Source organism: Thermobia domestica, chromosome 18, assembly GCF_964235325.1.
Source record: "Thermobia domestica chromosome 18, izTheDome1.hap1.1, whole genome shotgun sequence".
NCBI lineage: Eukaryota > Metazoa > Arthropoda > Insecta > Zygentoma > Lepismatidae > Thermobia > Thermobia domestica.
In genome coordinates this window covers 18964474-18985367 of record NC_137471.1, presented here as the reverse complement: position 1 = coordinate 18985367, position 20894 = coordinate 18964474, and the positions used below count along the sequence as shown (strand labels likewise).

General features: G+C 35.8%; 1 protein-coding gene and 1 non-coding gene across 6 annotated transcripts in view; both read left to right on the top strand.

The window, feature by feature from the left end:
• LOC145675713 (nuclear hormone receptor E75-like) overlaps window positions 1-20894 on the top strand; it is a 228627-nt gene that overhangs the window by 183241 nt on the left and 24492 nt on the right. For 4 of the 5 annotated variants that reach the window (XM_081746328.1, XM_081746329.1, XM_081746333.1 and 1 more), the window contains exon 2: window positions 11920-12008. In XM_081746328.1, coding sequence (XP_081602454.1) covers window positions 11920-12008 — 89 coding nt within the window. Of the gene's footprint in view, window positions 1-9972; window positions 10524-11919; window positions 12009-20894 lie in introns of those variants that run through there. The other variant, XM_081746330.1, reaches the window with a different exon arrangement.
• TRNAK-CUU (transfer RNA lysine (anticodon CUU)) lies at window positions 16607-16679 on the top strand. The gene has a single exon. It is a non-coding gene; the product is annotated as a tRNA-Lys (tRNA).

Below are 20894 nucleotides of genomic sequence, written 5' to 3'. Positions count from 1 at the left end.
GTCCCCACTCCCCACCCCCCAAAAAAGTCATTACTTCTTTTTCAAATGCCATACTGTCTGAAGAGTGCGTGGACATTTTAACTTACTTTGGCTTGTAACAAAGATCTCTTGTGGTGACATTTGTTGGTTTTAATAACGTTTATGGTTAAGTTTTCAAAGAAAAGCTTGTGACCTTTCTTTAAAAAATATAAATAAATTCCATTACACAGTAATGTTCAAAACGGTGAATTCTCTAGATAATTTTTAGAACTTTTTGGAACATTGACAGTGCAACTTAATCATATTCTTGTGCACCAGTTAGATCAACCACTTCCAGAAGAATCAAATCGTGCCTAATTTCTGTCTTATTCTGTCTTAAAGTAAAAGTACTGAAATAGGTCAACCTTCTTTTGCGACAGACTGTGAAGTGGAGGTAAACGCTCCAGTTTCACACTGTCTTGACCGGCAGTGATGGAAGAAGTGGTACCTCTTTCGAGACATTTTTTAAATTAAAGTAACCTAGATTTTTAAATTCTAGACAAGATTAGAGAAAAGATAATTGTCGTCTCGTTTTTTGAGACGAGACGGAAAATTTCACGAGTCTTGTAGACAATACTAGTTCACCCAGATCTTAGATCTCAAACATTGTTGTAGTGTTACTGGCTCATAGTATAAACATTATAAATTGATAAAAGTGATTGTGTGAACATAATGAAAAAGTATTTAAAGATACGCAGTCATTACACAATTAATTCCAATCGTAAATATGATTTAAATGTTGTTATATCAAACCCTATGTGATGGATTCTGGTAACTTCTAAATCAAATTAAGAGATCAGATCATAAATTTTACACGTAAATTTACAAAACGAAATGAGAAACCGTTTTTTGAAAATCGAGACAAGACTGAAAAGGAATTGTTCGAGACGAGATTACTCGTGGGTAACGCTAGATGGAAATTATGCATCACCACGTTCTGGCCCCTTTACCCCTCAGGTTACCCCAGGCAGTAGCGTACGCAGGAATTTATTTCGGGGGGGATCCAAACTCAATAAGAGGGTATTTTATATTAAAATTCCTAAAATTGCCCTTAAAATTAGGCTAAATTTACACAAAAGTCAAAATTTCGGGGGGTTTCGGACCCCCAGGACCCACCCCCTGTGTACGTCCCTGACCCCCCAGGTACCAATTTAAAAAGAGACTGGGTAAGCTGGAAAGCATTAGAAGAAAAACTTCCCCAACTCCAGTAGGCTAGTTGCGGATCTCAAACCGTAACCCTTTGGCTAAAGGAACACTAAAAAAATAATCATTGTAATGTAAAAGAATAATTTCGTTTTATTTTTTTAAATATTATCACAATAATTACCTTTATCTTATCCTTGCGTTCATAATTAAAAGGCTGTTGTAACTACGCAATGACATTCAAACGTATTTTTAAACATAATTATCCACTTTTTAACATAATGTGACTAAAAAACAAATGTTGGAACCTCATATCTTGAGTTCTTTTTTAATTAAACAATGGATGACTGACAGACCTATTGCGAAACGTTGCACATGGCTGAATCAACCCATTTATTTAAAATTTATTTCGTCCACTGACTTCACTTTTTTTCTCCTTTTCCTTTGGCTAATGACTGTCTTGAACTTTCTCATTAGCAAATGCGTTTCAGTTTTCTTCTTTTAGTGCTCTAATTTATTTAGTTATATATGTGTCACATGTAAGGCTATAAAATATTTGTTTAGTTGAACTTCGTGATGTTTGGTGTTTGATATGAAGAATGGTCATGTACAGTGATCCTGAAGTATATGTGTCATTTATTTCCTTGCAATGGACTTACGCAGTACAATATTGAGTTATAACCACAACATTCTCATTGTAGAGAAATGTTTCAAAAAGGATGTGCATCCTTTCAATAATTACGCGCGGGCCCTACAAGTAAAAAAAAAAAAAAAAAAAAAAAAAAAAAAGATCGAGCCAGCACTCAAGCCCCACTTTAGGGTACCTGTAGCCCCTTTGACGATAGTGGCCCTGGGCCCATGGAAGCCCGATTGAAAAACAATTGTAAAATGTGTATTTTTTGGTCCGCACGATGGCGGGAAAATTTCCGTTCATTATTAGCGACCAAATATTTTCGTTTCATGATAAGTCTTTGCTTTTGTTGCCTTCAAAAAAATGGCAACGATTTTTTTTTTGGTTGTTGCTGGATTCAGACCTAAAATTTCGTGCCCTGATTTAGATTAGTGCTGTTCAAATTTGAACAATTCGAATTATTAATTCTTCGAATATTCAAATTACAAATAATCATTGGAACCATTATTCAGATAAGAAATAATTATTGAGACCATTATTCGGATAACAAATAATTATTGAAATCATTATTCGGATAACGAATTATTGGAGCCATTATTTGGAAAACAATTATTGGAGTCATTATTCGAATAACAAATAAGTATTGGAACCAATATTCAAATAACAAATAACTATTCTTATACTTTTAATACCACTAGTCTGTATCATGTGCTGTAGTGCTTATTCAATACACTTTATTTTTAAAAAGATTTACCCATAGAAATCATGATCTCGGGGACCACATAGATAGTATCATGTTATACTATTTCTTCGTAAGTAGGCCGCTTCCATAATAACTTGGACATATTCTTCGGAACCAAAAAAGATGGCCTTTTCAAGTTGGACATTTTCTATCTTTTCCTTCACACTTATAGCTAGGTGTGTTTTATTTCGTGGCAGATTGAATATTCCAATAGTGTTCACATTAACAATTATATATTGGAGTTGAAGCAGTTCTTTCTAACCCCAAAGAAAAGGATATATTCTTATTTATTTAACAATCACTAGATACAACTGAGAGGCCATTTTACACTGGATATCTAATAACAACAATAACAATGGAAAGGATTTGGGAAGATATCAGCCAGGACCTGTTTAGTAGATATCATCCTGACATTTGCCTGGTAGGACTGAGGAAAACCCGTCAGGATGGTTGGCAGCGCGAATCGAACCCACGACCTCCCGAATGCGAAGCCAACGCTCTACCACTTGGGCTACTTCGCTCGGAAGTATGTCTCCATTTTAGTTTAAAGAAAATTTTTTTTAAAAAAAACGTACGGACCATTTTTAGAGTTCGTAAATCAGGCTGCCTAACAATCTACCTAGAATTTAAATTCTAAAACCTCTCAAATGCAATACAAACAATTATTAAATTACTTGATCGTGGAACTTACAAAAATTGCTGATAAAATATGTTTTCCAAAATCCGTTTTTAGATTTTCTTTTTATTTTATCAAGAAAGAAAATCAGGCAAAGACAAATTTTAAGATTATGGTGATATCTTTTCGTTACCTGTTTTTGACTCGTAAACATGTTTACTTTTTCGAAAGTGTTACTATGAAAGATTTGGTTAAACACAATTAGAGAAAAAGGGGTTTCTCAAATATTGAAAAGATCTTCACGTTTCTGATCGTAAACATTTATTTAAGTGGTTGTATTTATGTTTTTGGGAAAGAATATTTTTCATATGTAACAACTGGTAAATTATTGAAGGCTTTCGTACAATTTTATTGTTATTATTATTGCTGTTACTGTAATGGGTTTCTGTGTGGAATAGTTCAAAGTTTTTACTTTGCGCTAGCGAAAGTTCAATGTCGCTTTCTGGTTTCAGGAACTGACCCCGCCACTTTATGGAGCATGACGCTTTTCCTTGCATCCCGCCCTCCCCTCTTCCTTAGTGTAGAAGCAATGCCTTATCTATTATTTTACCCCTCCTTCCCCCCTCCGCGCGTTCCCTTGGTTTCTGTACCACTGGGGTAACTGACTCGGTATGACCTCGTCAGGAAAAGAGAGATACGAAATGTGCCGACGTAGCCCGAGAAGCGCCGAACGAAACGGGTCAGTGTCCCGAGGTTTTGGGTGGAGGACGGGAGGAATAGCAAAAGCAAAGGAGGCACGATAAATATAGCCCTCCTCTTGTCTTTCTTTTCATGTGACCCTCGCTCGAACACTTGTCCTTCGAGTAACCTTTCCTCTGCTTTTCTTTTTTGGCCCGTAATGCAGTCTTTGTAATTAGTGCGACGATTTTTCTGTTGGTAGGTTGCCCTATCTTCGTCGTGTATAATGGTATACCACTCACAGACTGTGCTTCGCACGTTAATATGTTATTAAAACGACTTTTTTATTTTTAACGCTTTAGCTGGCGGCCTAGTCTTTTTTTTTTTTTTTTTTTTTTTTTAATAACACGAAAAATGAGAGACCACCTCCAGCAAAGAATTGGCATGTTTCCTACTACTTCAAATGTATCTTTAAAGAAATGATTAACACCTGCAAAATTAAGTTCCAATATCTACTAAAACATTTTTAGTTCGCAAAATATATGTCTGATCAAGATGTAAGCATATCGTGTAATGCATCACTGCATAATTTGCTCAAATATATTAGTTTGTGAGTTGATATGGCCATTATAGATGCGATTCCTTTACTAGTCTTCAGAAAAAAAGAAATATCCACCTTTTATAAATAGTTCTAACCCCGTACTTTAAGGTAGAGTTATTACAACTATCTTGCAAGTATATGTAACGAAACTTGTTGCGCTGGTTGACAGATTTGAAGTTTAGCCTATTCAGCATAGGGGCTATATGGCACGTGGACGTACAGCTTAACATGAAATCTAACTAGACCACACAAATTTCCACCACGGATCCAACCTGCGTCTATCTCGCCAAAGACGCCTACGGTTTAAGGTTAGAACCAAGACCATTTTCAGAAAGAGGCCTTTATCTAATAATGGTGTCCATTTATTGGTTTTCTGAGTTAAGTAGTTTGTTGTTGAAATAGTTTGTGTCGAGTTTTTTCGATTTTAGTTCAGACACTATAATTTCACTCTTTTTTTTTTAAGTCTAATTTGCAAATGAAAGTCAACAATTCCTGGCATTTTAGGCTCTGTTGTAGTTTTACAAGTTATAATATTTTTGTTGTTTGTGAGGCAAAATCAGAGGAACTGCATTTTAGTGCTTGCTATGACAAGTTATGTTACCGATATAAACTGACGATTCTTGCTTCCCAACCCCAAGGCACCAAGGAAGTCCGGCCCTCCTGAGTTTTTCTAGGATTTTCTTCAGTTATACCAAGCGAATGGTGGGGTAGTACCTTTTCCATATAGGCCTTGAACGACTTCCTTCCAGTAAAAATTGATCATGCAGTCTGTATCTGGAATTTAAAAAGAAATGAAAGAAATCAATTATTAGCTGTTCCCCTAGCTGTGTTACTAGCGTGTGATTCACGAGGTCCGGGGCTCGAATCTCATTGGAAAAATATTGAACGCATTATGATGTTTCGGATTCTGCGTTAAACAGTACGACCACGCCTCATATAGCCTCGGGGTTGAAAGGGAATACTAAATTCCCAACAAACAAAGTTACTGGCTCAATGATCGAGCAGGTGCCGTGGGGGTTCAGTGGTAGAGCGTTCATCTCTGGTGCATGGGGGTCCTTAGTTCGATCCCAGCTTGCGTCAAGTGAGCTTTGTGGTGGGCAAACACCGTTTGTGTGTGGGTTTTCTCGGGCTTCTTCTGTTTCCTCCCACAGTCCACCATTTCATTCATTTCTCATCATCATCGTCTCCTTTAGCTTAGTCGGCATAATCGTGGGACGTGAAACTTAAGGATTTCATTTCATTTCAAATGATTACACAAATAGTGATGCATACATTGACCCACAACTAGTAACAACATTTCGTTGTACCCAGTGATTTAAAGAACTTTTTCTTCTTCTTCTTAATATTATTATTAACACTCATATATAATTAACAAGCAATAAAGTGAGTCAACGTACAAAGAAAAGTGTATAAACATATGAGTTTATAACGATATGTTGTGTGCACTTTCCATGACTTTTTTTTTTTTAAACATCAACAAGCGTGGAAGTGCCATCGAAAGAAATCGAAAACATGACAGCCAACAAGTGAATCGAGTTCATCGGAAAAGTTGGATTCATGACATGCTACTACTTTTATTATTGTTGTTACTATTATTTCTAGAGAAAAGAAAAGATATTAAAAAAAAAAAGATTCATTATGCTTTATACGTATTAATACATCATGCTCCGATTCCCTGGTTTTATTACTTTCTGAGTACTTTTGTTACAAAAAGAAAGAAAAATTGAATAAGTCATTGTGTTAAGTTCAAGAGTTATGTGCGAATTGCGTTGCCATGTGTTTGCCCTAAAAGTGTTTCATTTATTCTTGATTTATATATTAACCAAGTTCCAATTAGAACAGAGGAACTATTTTACTCCATAACTATTAAGAACGTCAGAGATGGGAGGGACTTTTTTTCTTAAATATCACTTATTAACTTAACATACTTCCAAATAGTGTCTCTTAAGATTGATTTGCACTGAAATCAGCAACACTCAAGAACAATAAAGAGATTCCTTGTGGCTAAGTGGTTAGCGTACGCGCCTTTCGCAAGGGAGAGCTGGGTTCGATTTCCGGCGGGAGCGTAGATGGTTCGGGTTCCATGTTAAACTGTAGATCCACGTCTCCTTTAGCCTGGCTGCTGAAGGGGACGCTAAACTTAAATCAAAGTCAAAACCAGCAACGATAAAAAAAGGACTTGAAAGTCAGCCAAGGCCTATATTTTTTTTAAAAGGCACCGCCTCAGCATTCACATCACTGCTGAAAGTGAGAAAATATCAAGAACTGAGATTCGAAACCTGGACCTTCTGATTCTTCAGCAAGCATGCTACCCACTAAGTCTATGTCCGTCTCTGCGAGAGAAAGTCAGTCATAATCCAAAGTTTCTTTCTGGGACTTGTCTGTTGTTGTAAGTGAGGAAAAGCTGTGGTAAAACCTAAGTCAGTATAGCTGAGGAACGGATTCGAACCAGGATTTCCAAAAGCAACAAAGCTACATTGCAAAAAAATATATATTTGAACATTATTTACTATAATTACTTTTGGTCGTTGTCAAGTATATCCCAAAATGTCTTGAAGTGTTCTACCAGTGTACAAAAAAAGTCTAAAATGTTCTCTAGGATTGGTTAATAGAAAATATACTTAGCGTATTCAAACTAAAGTCCCTTCTCCGCCCGTTTTCTCATTGGACATATCATAAGTTCAGGTACATTTTGGACGTTCTTGGAACAGTTTCTATTAATCACTGTTAGGAAACATTCTAGACATTTTTGTATACTGATTGAACATTTCAAGTCATTTTTTGTATATTGATTGAACACTTCAAATCTTTTTTGTATACTAATTGAACACTTCAAGACTTTTTTGTATACTGATTGAACACTTCAAATCTTTTTTGTATACTAATTGAACACTTCAAGACTTTTTTTGTATACTGATTAAACATTTCAAGACATTTTGTATACCGATTGAACACCTCAAGACATTTTTGAACATGTCCAACAATGACGAGAAGTAACTTCTAAAGGATGTTCAAATTATGTTCAAATACGGATTAATTTTTTGTAGTGTATAAATTCACTTACATTTGTTCAGTTATCTTCTAACGTTAAAAATATGTGCTTATGTTGACAAATGGGTACGACACGTGATGCATGGTACGGAGTTCGATTCTAGATGAGAGTGAAGAGTTTTTCTCTGTTTAAACGTAGCATTGAGAGGAAATTACGAAACGAAACCATTTCAATTAAGAGTTAGTTAACGCTAGTCTAGCTAGCCAGAAATAATGGAGTTGATACTATGTCGAACGTGTGCCGTTTGGCCTCCCTGGACTGAAATATCAGGGAATTTAATTTAGCGCGAGAGAAATAGCTTAGTGTTTTAAAATATCAGTTCCAATTCGAAATAATGTATAATATAATATTCTTCGATCTAAAATCAAATTCTGGAGTCTAACTAATAATTAATATAGTTAGTTATGAATACAGACACGTGCAATGATTTTTCGTTTTTTTCTTTTATTTTCTTTTCTTTTCTTTTCTTTTTTTTTTTTACCACATGAGTCGTCGAAGTTTGGTTACAACTGAGGATTGTATTGTATGTATGCTTAATGTACAAGTGGATTTAAAAAAAAAAAAAACTGACATTAATTTCGTAGAAATCTCAACAAAAAATAGATTCATGCTCAGGAACGTATGCAAAGGGTGGGTCCTGGGGTTCGAGACCTTTCCTCGGATATCTCCACTTCTCTGTAAATTTAGTCTATATAATTTATCCTCATATTAAATTTGGACCCCTCCGAAAAGCTTTCGATCCCCTCTTCCCGAAATAAATTCCTGCGTACATGCCTGTTCACCCTTATGTATATATTCTTGTATTTTACTTGAAGTTGAATTACCATATTAACATCGTAAAATCTAATGAAAATGTGGTTTATTTTTGGAAAGGATATCATAATCCTAGATGTTATAGCGAACAGTATAATATTGCAAAGTATATGATTAATGCGATATGCGGATTTTTTTTCTTTTAAGAGAAAATTTGACATGCGCAAATATTAGAATAAATGTAAAACATTGGGAATAAAAAGCTGTGATTCTATTTCGTCCTGATAATAAGATGAAAAAAGGCAAGGGAAAGGAATTATTTATACGCCGACGTCAATTGGAAGCTAATGTCCTTACTTATATAACATTTCCTTGAATTCAGAATATAGCCATGTGATAATAGGGTGTACGAAACTCAGAAGAATACAATTTTCTTTATGTTCCCACAATTCTAAAGAAGGCACACGATTCATGAAAGTGATAGAATTAGTAAAATAAAAATGTGGGAGGAAATGGAAGAACCTGAGGAGAACCCACAGGACACAATATTGTCGACCTTAAACTCACACAATCTGGGATCGAACCGGATACCCCCAAGGAGCGCTCTCTACCACTGAGCTACGATGGTCCCTTTTAATTTAACCACCTTATGAATGAATGGACCAATGTAGATTCTATAACCTTGTTTATTCCGAAAGTTGGCCACCTTTGTAAGTTGGACAGATTTCACGGGTGCAGTGGTGGCCAACTTAGACAGGCCGCACAATAATATGAATAAGTAAATAAATTATGTTGTATTTTTTTTACACCCTTCTCTTTTATTGAAAATGTAGAAAATAACTACTGAGTTCAATGAACAGCCTTCATTGCATTCTTTGGATAGAATATTTGTACATGAACTAAAAGGTCATTACCTCCCAGTAAAGACATTAACAGTAATTGCAAATCCTACCATCTATTTTGTGTATCAAAGGAAATACATGAAAAATGCTGTGTTTATACATTTATCATCATGAACAGTTGTATTCAATACAAAATAAAGGTTATTGAATCCGGATCGATCTTCTTTGCGTAAATTCCTCCTTCGCAGATAACCAACGGCGAACATTTTTTGTGTTCTTTTGTTTTATTTTGATCCAATCGATAATTAATAACAGTAATTATTGGGAAGTGAAGATGGCAAAGTGTCAGTGACTGCTTTTACAAACACATATATACAAATGTGTATGTAATTCTGCAAGTGGGAGGAAGGAAATTACGAAATTAAAAGAATCAGTTTCGGCGTTGGTGGATTAGGAAGGGGAGGGGTACAATAAACTAATGTTAAAACAAGGGAGGGGGAAAAACAATGACCTGTATTATTGTAAAATTTCTGCATTCAGCTTCACTTAACTTATATACGTGTTATATCTTGCGCGGCCCCTCCCCTTTCTCTGTGTGATAAACGAAGCCATTGCACTTGTGTGTATGCTCATCATATATAAAATGTGTGTTTTTGTAAGTGTGTGCGTGTCCTTGGTTTTAGCCGCTGTCTGGGTAATTCAGTCAAGGTTCGCTTTGACGGGCACTGAACTCAACAGCGCGGAGGAGACCAAACCGCCAGCCAATAGCGACGGACGTACTAAAATCAGTGTTGAAGCAATCCGCCGCTCTGATTGGTCGCTCTCCAAGTTGACGTAGTCTATTGTTCATACGAAGCCATTCCCACCAATAACACTAACTAAAAGGCTCGCGAGTAACACAATCTGAAAAGCGATAAGGGCGAGTATCGTTTATTTTTCATAGCAGGTACCGGATACCTGTGGCATAAGCAGAAGAAGAACACCGTACAACACCTTTTAACCAAGGACTTTCACTCTCCGTTGAGGCGATGCTTCGACAACCCAATCGTCCTCAGAGTTCCTCTGTTTGATATCCTCATATGAGGAAACAAAACGTTTTTCGCAAGTTGTTTTAGTAATGTGCGCTCATAGTGTTTTTGAAAGCGTTAGTGACAGTGAAACTTTTAGTGTTCATATTACTTAAAGAAGAAAATATTTAGTGTTTTTTTTTTTTTTTAAATTATTTAAATATATATTTTGACAACAGTGATAACATTACATATATGTAGTGCTACGGTGGAAGTTCGTAAATTGTTTGTGTCTTAAAAAAGTTTTATTTAAAGAAATATTTGTTTTAAAAAAAAGTGTAAATTCATCATGACACTTTCCGATAAAGACCTGCAAATTTTCCAAACGGATTCCACTGTTCATATGATGGATTCTTCACGAGAACCGGAGCTTAAAATAGGTAAACACCATGACTTTCTCTTTTTCTTTTACTTCTGACTCGTATCACGGCGCCAACTTTCACCACAGCTTCTTGTATGTATATCTAGCTTCTTCGACTCCCGACCTTGATAGAGAAAGCATTTTGCTTTTGAAAAAAAAAATATGTATTTATTTAATCCAATTTCCCCTCTCTCATTTCTTTCTTTAAGTGAAAGTGTTATTACGTGTTTGTGATGTTATTTATTGAAGATTTAAAACCCACTGTCCACTTAGTATTACATGTACTTTCACTTCCTTTCACTTTATGTAATATTTTTGTCTTTTTGATTTTGTAATGTTAATGGCAGGGAGTTTTGTTGATGCCGGTAACGTTGTAAACAGAAATTGGATTGTTTTCCGTGCCCCAACCAATATCTTATTAAGTTTATATTACAATCTATCTTCCTAATACTTAATAATAAAAAAAAAATCTTTTGAAGTTGGCCACCATCACCTCTAGACAAAAAGTTTTTAATAAGTTGGTTCAAGTTTTACAGAAACTTAATGATAACTCACGGCGTTATAGGGGCATTACGATTTTATTTATTTGCACATAATTTTACTGAGTAACTTTGCTTATATTGGCAAGTATTTCCCTAAGACATGATATTCTAAAAAATCAGTTATGTTTATTATCCTTTTTCTTTTTTAAAAAAGAGGAAAAATTGTCAAAAAAAAAGAAAAAAAACTTTCGCTCTCAGTTCGTACCAGATTAAGGCACGCCTCCTTAACAAGAGCTAATTCTTGATACTTTACCAATGAATACTAGTACCTTCCAACATTCATTCTAGATTCTTTTTTTGTTTTGTTTTGTTTTGTTTTAACCTGTCTTCTAAGTAGCGAAGCCACATGAGGTGTAGACTTATATTCAACAATTTTAAGTTCCACCAGGAACCAAAGTATTCCTGTTTGAATGACTAAGAATATTGCCGATTTAGGTTAGCAACTAGTAAGCTAAAGCCAATATATAAATTTCTTTATTTCTTCTTCTTTTTTTTAGTAGAAAAATTTGATGTGTCATATCTGTTGCACAAGACAGAAGTTTTAAAAAAACATTGTTTAAGTCGTATTTACGAATAAAATTATATCATTTGTGATACATACATTGTTAAATAGTGTAAAGACGTTTCGGGAGGATATAGGAATAAAGACACATATATGTGTGTAAATGGAGCTTTGAGCAAGGGTCAACGTTCTGCTTTCTCGGTTCATTGACTCCAGCAACAAAGGACGTTGTCGCCTACCTAAGAGCGAATCTTTTTTTTTTTTCCTTTATTGTTGATCGACAGTTGTTCTTATTAATACAATTATTATTGTTATTGTCAAAAAAAAAAAAACATATTGTAATCCAGATGTTTTTCTTTTTTTCTTCTCAGAATTTGACGGCACCACTGTTCTGTGTCGAGTGTGCGGAGATAAAGCTTCAGGGTTCCATTATGGTGTGCATTCTTGTGAAGGGTGTAAGGTAAGGCAAACAAATATTTCTAACTTTATTCTGTTGCTAAATATATTTTGTTGTTTATAATATATTGTGTGAAGAGTGTTGTCGCAAAGGAAAGACTAAATGCATGTGAACGTATGTGTGTGAGTGTGTGTGTGTGTGAGTGTTAAACTCTTGCGACGTAGTTGGACCAGAGTTGAAGGCCGGTTATAGAAGTCAATGGCCTTGGCGCTGTGAGCTGGTGGCCTATTCGTTTACTGCCGAACGAAAAAGGGTTTTCTGTAGGCCTGTTTTTCCTTCCTTTCTTTCTTTCTTTTGAAGGAAAACCTCCTTTCCTAACAAACAAGATCAGCCGAAAAACATCCTTTGTGTTATTGTTATTACTATTATTATTGTAAATTTTATGTAGGATCGAAAAATGAAACCTTTACCTTTCCCCCCCTCCCCCACATCCTTCGATTTTTTTTTTCTGCTGCTTGTTTTCCTTGAACAGAATAGGAACCGCGTCATACGTGCTCTTGGTCACTGGATCCAATGCCAAATATTCTTGGCCAGCCTTAACAAAAGAAACATTTTTCCTGGCGTCCTACTGTACGTGGCGTCTAAAATAAGATTTAAAAAATTGAGTCACTGAAATTCTAGTATAACAGCTGAAAAAATATATATTTATTTATAGTGGCGGTTCTTGAAAGAAGTTAAAAATTAACATATCTCTATAATCTGTATACAAGAATTAGCACTTATTTTTAATTTTTTCCTCATAGTTTGTAGCTGTCTTTTGCAAAGGTGGCTCGTGCGGGAAGTCACATGCAAATATTTAACATTTTTTCCCCTCCAAGCTCTGGAAAATAGTATATTTTTATTGCTAGAAGCTGTATAGAAGAGTTAATATATATTTTAATTCCTCAGGAGCCATTGCTAATATATAGCTCATTTGCGTACTTAAATGTTTCCCAGTATCGTACCTGAACGTTTTATAATTAAAAAAAAATGTTATATCTTATGGTTTTGCCTTACACCGGTAACATTGGTGAGGTGGACAATATTTGATGAACTAAGTAGTAAAAAGTATCTACTGATATACTATATGTAAAACGAAGAACTCACAGCAGTACGTATATGTCAGCTTTCTGGTGGGTAACATTTCTCGTGTTTGGTTCGGATCTTACATTAAAATAAGGTCCACTCCCATGCAATAATATACGCAGAATTTCGTCAAAGGGACAGAGTTGCAGACACTCAGATTCACACTCTATAAGGATAAGCGTGGTTTTTGTCATCTTGTTCAAGGAGGAGTTTTAAGCCCCCCGAACTCCCCCTTTACGTGCGCCACTGCTCCCATGAATCTCAATACTGAAGAGAGACGTTATACTTAAATCAATAATAAATCAGAAAAATCTACATGGTTTGAAATGCTTGGTCTATCTCGTATGGTGTACCATGCTATAGTTTTGGAAATGTGGTGACATCGTAAGGTTTTGCAAAGTTATTTTGTTACCGTGAATTTACAAGGTTCGTCCGGTAAACAATTGAGATTTGGGGGGGGAGGGCTGGGGGCAAGGGCAAAAATGTCCAGCGACACAAGAGTTTCGCTGTTTTATTAGTATATTAGTGTACAATTTATTGAAAAGCATGTGTTTTTCAAGCTCAAGGGAGCAATTGCCTCCCCTGTCTTCCTCAAATGGTTCTCCTGGTTAGTGCATCCAAGGTGGATTGCTGCATCTTGTTTTATTTTATATTTGATGTAATAGGAGAAGAGTGACAAACCAAAAAGTACTGGTAATAGTATTAGAAATAGCTGTTTACATGTCCATTTATTTATTTTTGTAATTCAAATATAACCGGTGCGTATTTTGGTCACATGTGAGACTACAAAAAGAAACATAATACAACAAATAAAGTCTGTCATTTTTATGATTTTAACAAAAGGTTTTATAGAGCTAAAGATGGCCAACTTAAAAAATAAAACTGGAAAACATTTATTACAGTATTACACAATTGACCAACTTACCAGGGAATCGAAGCTTTTATTGTAATAACGTAATTATTACATTTTCATTTTTCAACCAATCACGTGCAAGAATTGTGCTAAATTTGAAAGAGAACGCGATGGAAAATTTTTATTTTGGCGAATGCGCGCTCTTGTTGTTTTTAGAGCGGGCGAAAGTATCGCAGGAGAAAATGAGGCCTACCCCACCCCTGTTCGTGGAGCTCTCTCGCACTGTGGCCTTGACGCGCTCGGTCATTCACCTCAATCCATGCGGCTCTCGCTATCAGAGCAAACCGCGCCACTATTGGCTCAGGCAGACTTGTTTCCTAAACTGTGGTTGGTCAGGATTCGGCTGAGGGGCGGGGAGTCCAAATAATCTTTAAAAAAATGGATTCAGGAGGAGGAGGAGGAGGAGGAGAATAGTAGTAATATGACGTCGCTGTTTTTGTTGTGCGCATGGAATGCAGGGAAGGACATGAGTGTATTATCCTGGAAGAAAATGATCTCGCAACTTCCGAAAAGGAAAGAAAAAAAATACGAAACGGATGGCTTTAAAATAGGCACTTTGTTATGTAGACCTAGTTTTCTTTTTCTTTTCTTTTTTTCCTTTCTTGGTATGTTTTGCCTAATCATGGTTTTGCAAGCAATGATTATTGTTTTAGTTTTCTTTCTTTCTTTTTATCGGAATAAGTAACTTTTTTTAAAAAAAATGGTCTTCATATTTTTTGAGGTCCTTGCTCTTTTATTCAAGTGCAAAGAAATCAGCATATAACTAAAGAAGAGGATAAGATATCAAGAAAAAGAAAAAAAAAGGACGTTGAGATGTCATTTCTTGCAAACTGTATATTAATAGCACAACGATGAGGAACTGTTCTCAGTAGAACAATGTTAATCTATTTTTTTTTTTAATATTTTCGTTCTGTTTCGGTATATTTTTATACTTTTGTGCATCACAAATATTTGTAGCTTTCTGATATTAAAATTTTCCTGGCGAATATTTTCTTGTTTCACAAGGGTGTGACAAAACTTAAGCAAGTATCCAAGTTACAGTGGTGGGAAACTTTAAAGATCTTCTTGTATATGTGTACTAAATTCTGTACCTTAGATTATTATTATTATTATTATTATTATTATTATTATTATTATTATTATTATTATTATTATTATTATTTTAAGGAATCTATGTTGGGTAAAGCAGACACATTTCACTTGTGTTAATTGCTTCTAAATTTAAAATCAATAGTTTGCGACTAAAGTCAATAAACCAACGTAAATCATAAAAACATATTTCTATATAAAGTTGCCATTTTACGTGATTCTTCTACAATGTGTCTAATTTGGTTGCGTATAAACTGCGTACTTCACATAGCCGTTGGTTAATCTTAAGCTGTAATTTGTTTATTTGTGGATTTTTTTTTCTTAGTCAGGTCTCACTATATTTACACAGCTATATAACGTAGTGTTAGCAGTATCAATAGGACAGGATGTATATTTAAAAGTGCCTATACGATCGTGGGACGTGTCTAGCAAATCGGAATAGATAATATTCGTAGGAAAAACATTTAGGCCGCTAGAATTCGAAATTCGATGCGCTGGAACTTTTATAATTATACAATTGCTTTTATGCTTATGTGTTCCAGTTTTGTGATTTCCCGACATAATCTATCTTTTTTATCATATGTAGTTTATGTATATGTAACATCCAAAATGCGGAAGCTCCACACATACACAGAAAGTATGTCACAAGTAATACAACACACAAGAACTGAACACAGTGACTGCTGCAATCAGAGCCTGCAAGCGAGAAAGTTCTTTTTGAATATACTGTGTAATGAAATCAGGTTAACCGCGACGGTAGCGTCGATGAGAGTGGGGGAGGGACGGGCAAGTAGAGGCTAAGTGGTACTTCTGTAGTAGACCAGTCATATTGTTACTATATTATGAATTTTTAGTTACACTTGGTAGCAATGTTGAGAGGAGAACTTATGTGACGTCATCTGCGTCCCCTGTTCTGTTTGGCTGATTCCAAGTGGAAGTGTTACCTGGTAACCTGACCCAAAAGACTGGAAAGAGAAGAAAGAGAGAGAGAAAAATTGTTAATGTCTCCGTGAAAACAGTAAAAGTTGCACTAAATCTGCAGAGAATTTATAATACATACATGCACTCATTCAGCAAATTAAGTGAATTCCGAATAAGCTCGTAAAATATATTGTCATCATACAGTATGTGATAAGTTCATATAAGTTAAGTTCTCTGTGTTAAAAGAACATATACACGTCAGAATGACTTTATTGGATGAAGTGGAAGAAAGTATGACTTCATGCGATAAGTGATATTTGTTTATACGGTCTGCTAATCGTGAAATGTTTTTGTTTACTATCCCCCCCCCCCTTGTTTATACGTCATGTCATCTTGCAGAAAGTTATGCAAGCGACATGTAACTGACTTCATTATGAAAGGAAATTTAATTCAAGTCTTTTGACGTAAACATTATTAACTTTCAGCATTATTAACCATATAATAAAAAAATGCTCAAAAGCTTAAACCAATTATCGCATCAGATTAAGAATTTTGTTTTTGGACATGGGTCTCAAATAATTAATATTTGATTGAAAGTAGGAGTAATACAGGTGCTGCGGTGGCCCAGTGGTAGGGCGTTTGCCTCTTGTACAAAGGGGTCCTTGGTTCGATCCCAGGTCGCGTCAAGTGAGTTTTGTGGTAGATCAACACCGTGTGTGTGAATTTTCTCGGAGTTCTCCCAGTTTCTTCATCCCACCAATTTTCCTTCATTTCTCATCATCATCGTCTCCTTTAGCCTAGCCGGCATAACCATGGAACGTACAGTACATACGACATTAGACTGGATAGTGAAAATGGTGGTTTGACCACGGAATCTCTTGAATTTTTTAAGTATCAAAGTCCTTCTGAAGATTTTGTCACATTCTGAATGTGAATGGCCAATTTTGAGCCCTGGAAGCCTTGCTTTTTTTGTTAGTTTGTTTCTTTAAAATTGACCATATACATCGAGACTTTCCTCTGTTGTTTCACGGAAAACAGGCCAACTTTACATAAATAGTCAGCTATTATTAGCCCCTATTTGTTACGGTAGAAAATAAGTTGGCCACTTTTGATTCTTCAAGAAAACTGGCCAGCTTTGTATAGTGAGCTACTATTGGCCCCTATTTGTTACAGTAGAAAATAAGTTGGCCACTTTTAATTCCTTACGAAGATTGACCAACTTATAGTAATAAAACGTAAATGTGTATCTTCTTCTCCCGAGGCTATAAGAGGCAGGCCTACTCTTTAAAGTGGTATTCGAAACCACCACTTGAGTCTCTTTATTGGAACCAAATACCTACACTGGGAATTGAACCGAGGACCACACGCATTGGGCCACAGAGGATCACAGTTTGTCCTAATCGTTTGCACTAAATACTCCTAATCTGAACGCCGTTCTTTCAAGCTTTGGAAGTTCTTTGCCTTAATTAAAACTAAAAATTGACCAAAGGAGAGGTTTCATTCGTCATGAATGGTACGAGCCCCAGTATGGTGAGGTATTTGGGGAGCTATTTAATATCATTAATGTAGAGCTTCCTCGTGATTAACTTGTCATCGTTTGCGTCTTTGACACGGGAGATACTGAAAAGGGATGAAGAAAGAAACAAAAACAAAACGAAGAAAATTTCAAATAAGGTGTAGGAATCTTAAAAATTAGAACAAATAAACTGGAATGTGCAGACCACGTATCACCCAGTTGAAAGACATTTGTCCAGCCATTGCCCTTCGTGACCTGTCAAGCCAGAGTTTATTTTCTTAAATCTTTTCTTAATACGTATATGGAAAATGAGGATATTGTGTATTAAAAAGAAAATATACTTTTTTGTGTTTTCATGCTAATTTCTCAAACTGTATGACCGCAGTAAAAAGTCTCATCAGTGACCTACCACAAGGTAATTTATATCCTTGTCTGTTGAGGTCCCTTTACAATTATTTCAGGGAATTGAACAAAAGACAGTCAGTAAAGAGAGAGAGAGAAAAAAAGAATGTTTTCGAAGACGTACCAATCAGAAAAGCTGTCTTATATGAAGGGAGAAGTATGTATGCCTTGTTTGTCGAAGTACTGCTAATCAGCAGGGGGCCAGGAGGGAAGGGCATCAAAGTCCATCCACCTTCTGCTAGTGAGTGACTGATAAGAGCGTTTTCGTTGTTTCTTTTGGTGGAAGAAGGAAAGGAAAGGAAGAAAGAAAAAAAACAGCCGAGTGCAATGACCTCTGGCGGAAGAGAAACAGTCTGTGAGTGAGTGCAGCTTTGGGAGGGGAGGGATAACGGTATTCCATTGACTCTTGCAAATGCTCTCCAATAACGCACACTAATACATGCGAGGCACCTGTCAGAAAAGTTTGAAAGCTGCTTTTCGCTTGGGAGTTGGATTATTTCGATAAACTCTTCCTCATTTGAACTTTGGTTATTGTTTTTAAGTTATTAAAAAATCTATTTTCTAGAAAATAATATCGATTATTTAAACATGGGAAGGCCTTAATTTGGTCACTGCTCCGTAGAATTATGATGCTATTGTATAAATGTAATATTGGCCACCTTTGGTTCCTAAAAGCACTGGCCAACTTACAAAGTTGCAAACCCACAAGTATCATGAGTACGAACATCGACAAAAGGTTATCGTTCTCTCTTTGTGTTTGAGGGATTCCTGGTTTGAAAATGTAGCCAGCAGTCCTCGAGAATTTCTCCCAGGGTTTTCTTCAACTTCCCTTTGAGTATAGGAAGCTAGCCGATTTCCTGTGTCATTAATGTTTTCGGTATAAGTTGACCTTATACGTTGTGGCTGAAAAATTGACAAATAACGTATGACTGACGTAAGCAAGTGGACAAATTACAGAGGTGTCCAAATTTTGTTGTAATTATACTTTCGAATTCGACAACTTCTGTTCTTCACAAGTTGGTTATTTCTGTATCGTCGCCACTTACGTGTTGCATGGTTTTCTTTCAGATATATGCAATTATGTGGAGTGAACTATTGAGCTCTACAGAGAAGTTTAACGTTAAAAATTGGCCACTTTGCAGGCGTCTACGGCATGACGTAAATTGGCCACATCTGGTTAAAAAGTGGCCAACTTAGAGAGAAGCATAGTATAATACCATATCTATAACTGCAGAATTCAATAAGACTTCACTGTTGGTCTAGTGGCTAGCACCTTTAATACACATGCTTCTGGATTCAACGTTAAACTGCAGGTCCACCTCTTATAGAGCCTCGGTACTGAAAATGGACACGAAACTTCAACATGTAAAGAGACATACACACTACGTAATTTAATAAGTGTGTTGTCAAATTAGAGATATGATGAACTTACGAGGTTTTACTGTATATAGTTCCACATAGATGCGGCCAACTTAGCAGGTTCTACTGTATCGAATAGCTCAATGTCGCGTGCTTCTTGTTGTACATGTGTGATCGATCCATTAAAACTATAATAAATGATCAAAGTGCGTGTATCCAATTGAAAATTCAAATGTCTCTGGGAGATAAAAGATGATAGCGTAATGTTATAGAGTCCTTTTTTTATTATTCTCTTTTTAGATTTTTTTTTCTTGTAGAGCATAAAAGTTCATCGAATCATTTGTCGTACATTGACCTATCCTATCCGAATGGAATGGATGCAAAGCGCTTGTCGAGTACAGCCAACAAAATCGATTCGTAGCGCCCGGCCGGGTTTTTTCAGGGTGAACCATGTTGTGCTTCGTTGGTGGGGTCGTGATGTTATGTGTAAATGACCTCAGTGAAAAGTGACGCATGCGCCAAATATTATTAAAAAAAAAAAAAAGTTAAAAGGATTTGGAGCCGCGGATGCTAGAATTTCGGGTGGTGCAGTTGACAAATTCATATGCGCTTACAAATTGCGCATTGGGGCTAAAAGAGAGGGGGGACAAACGATTTGGTTTGCTCGAGTTAATGAACTTTGGCGTCTGCGTCGTGCAGTACAAGTGACAATATTGAGTAGGACATAGACCTCGTGTTGTAGTTGTTAATGGCGGCGGCGCACGTTTTAAATTGGAACAGCGGTCTATATTTAAGCACAAATAAATAGAGTTGGTGTCTTAAGCAACTGTTCTACATTAGTATCCTTGAATGTAAGCTAGCTGTTTTAAGTTGGCCAGACTTACGTACAGAGACATGTACTCTTATGGTTTTATTACCTATTAAAGTTGGGAACTTTTGTTCGAAATCTGGGTGACTAATTTTAGATAAGTTCCTTTGTACGAAAATGGACCCTTTTAAATTTTTTTTTCTTTAATCCGACAATTGAATCGTAAATCATATTAAATTCAATACACTTTACGTACTAAATGTATTAAAAGTGTGTGGGGAAGAAGGATGATTATCCTACAAGTGGCCCGAAACAGATACATGTCGAGCCGAATTCGTACGTGCAACAAGCAGGTGGCCAAGTTTGAGAATTTACCACATCAGTAACTTGGCCACGGCTTTATAGTCACATACTTAAAACATAACTTCAATTAAATCCGAATCATGTGCACCTAAGTTTGACAGATTTGTATGTAACAAAATATGACCAACTTAACACACATCCAGGTTGGTCCTATCTTACAGACGTCGCTATATTTTTTTTTTTTTTTTTTTTTTTTTTTTTTTTTTTTTGTTTTTACTCCGTTGGGAAATACACGAATTTAATAATCTGTAAATGAAGTATAAACTACAGTGTTTGTTTTGTGGGGTTAAAATTACTAACCAAATTGGCCAACTTCTTGCTTAACTCGGCCATTTCCTACGTAACTAAGAAGGGGAGGAGAGATCAACTTAGGTAGATTTCACAACTTGAAATAGGAATTTGTATCATAATGAATAGAAGAGTTAGATTAAAATAAAGTGAGATAACCGTTCG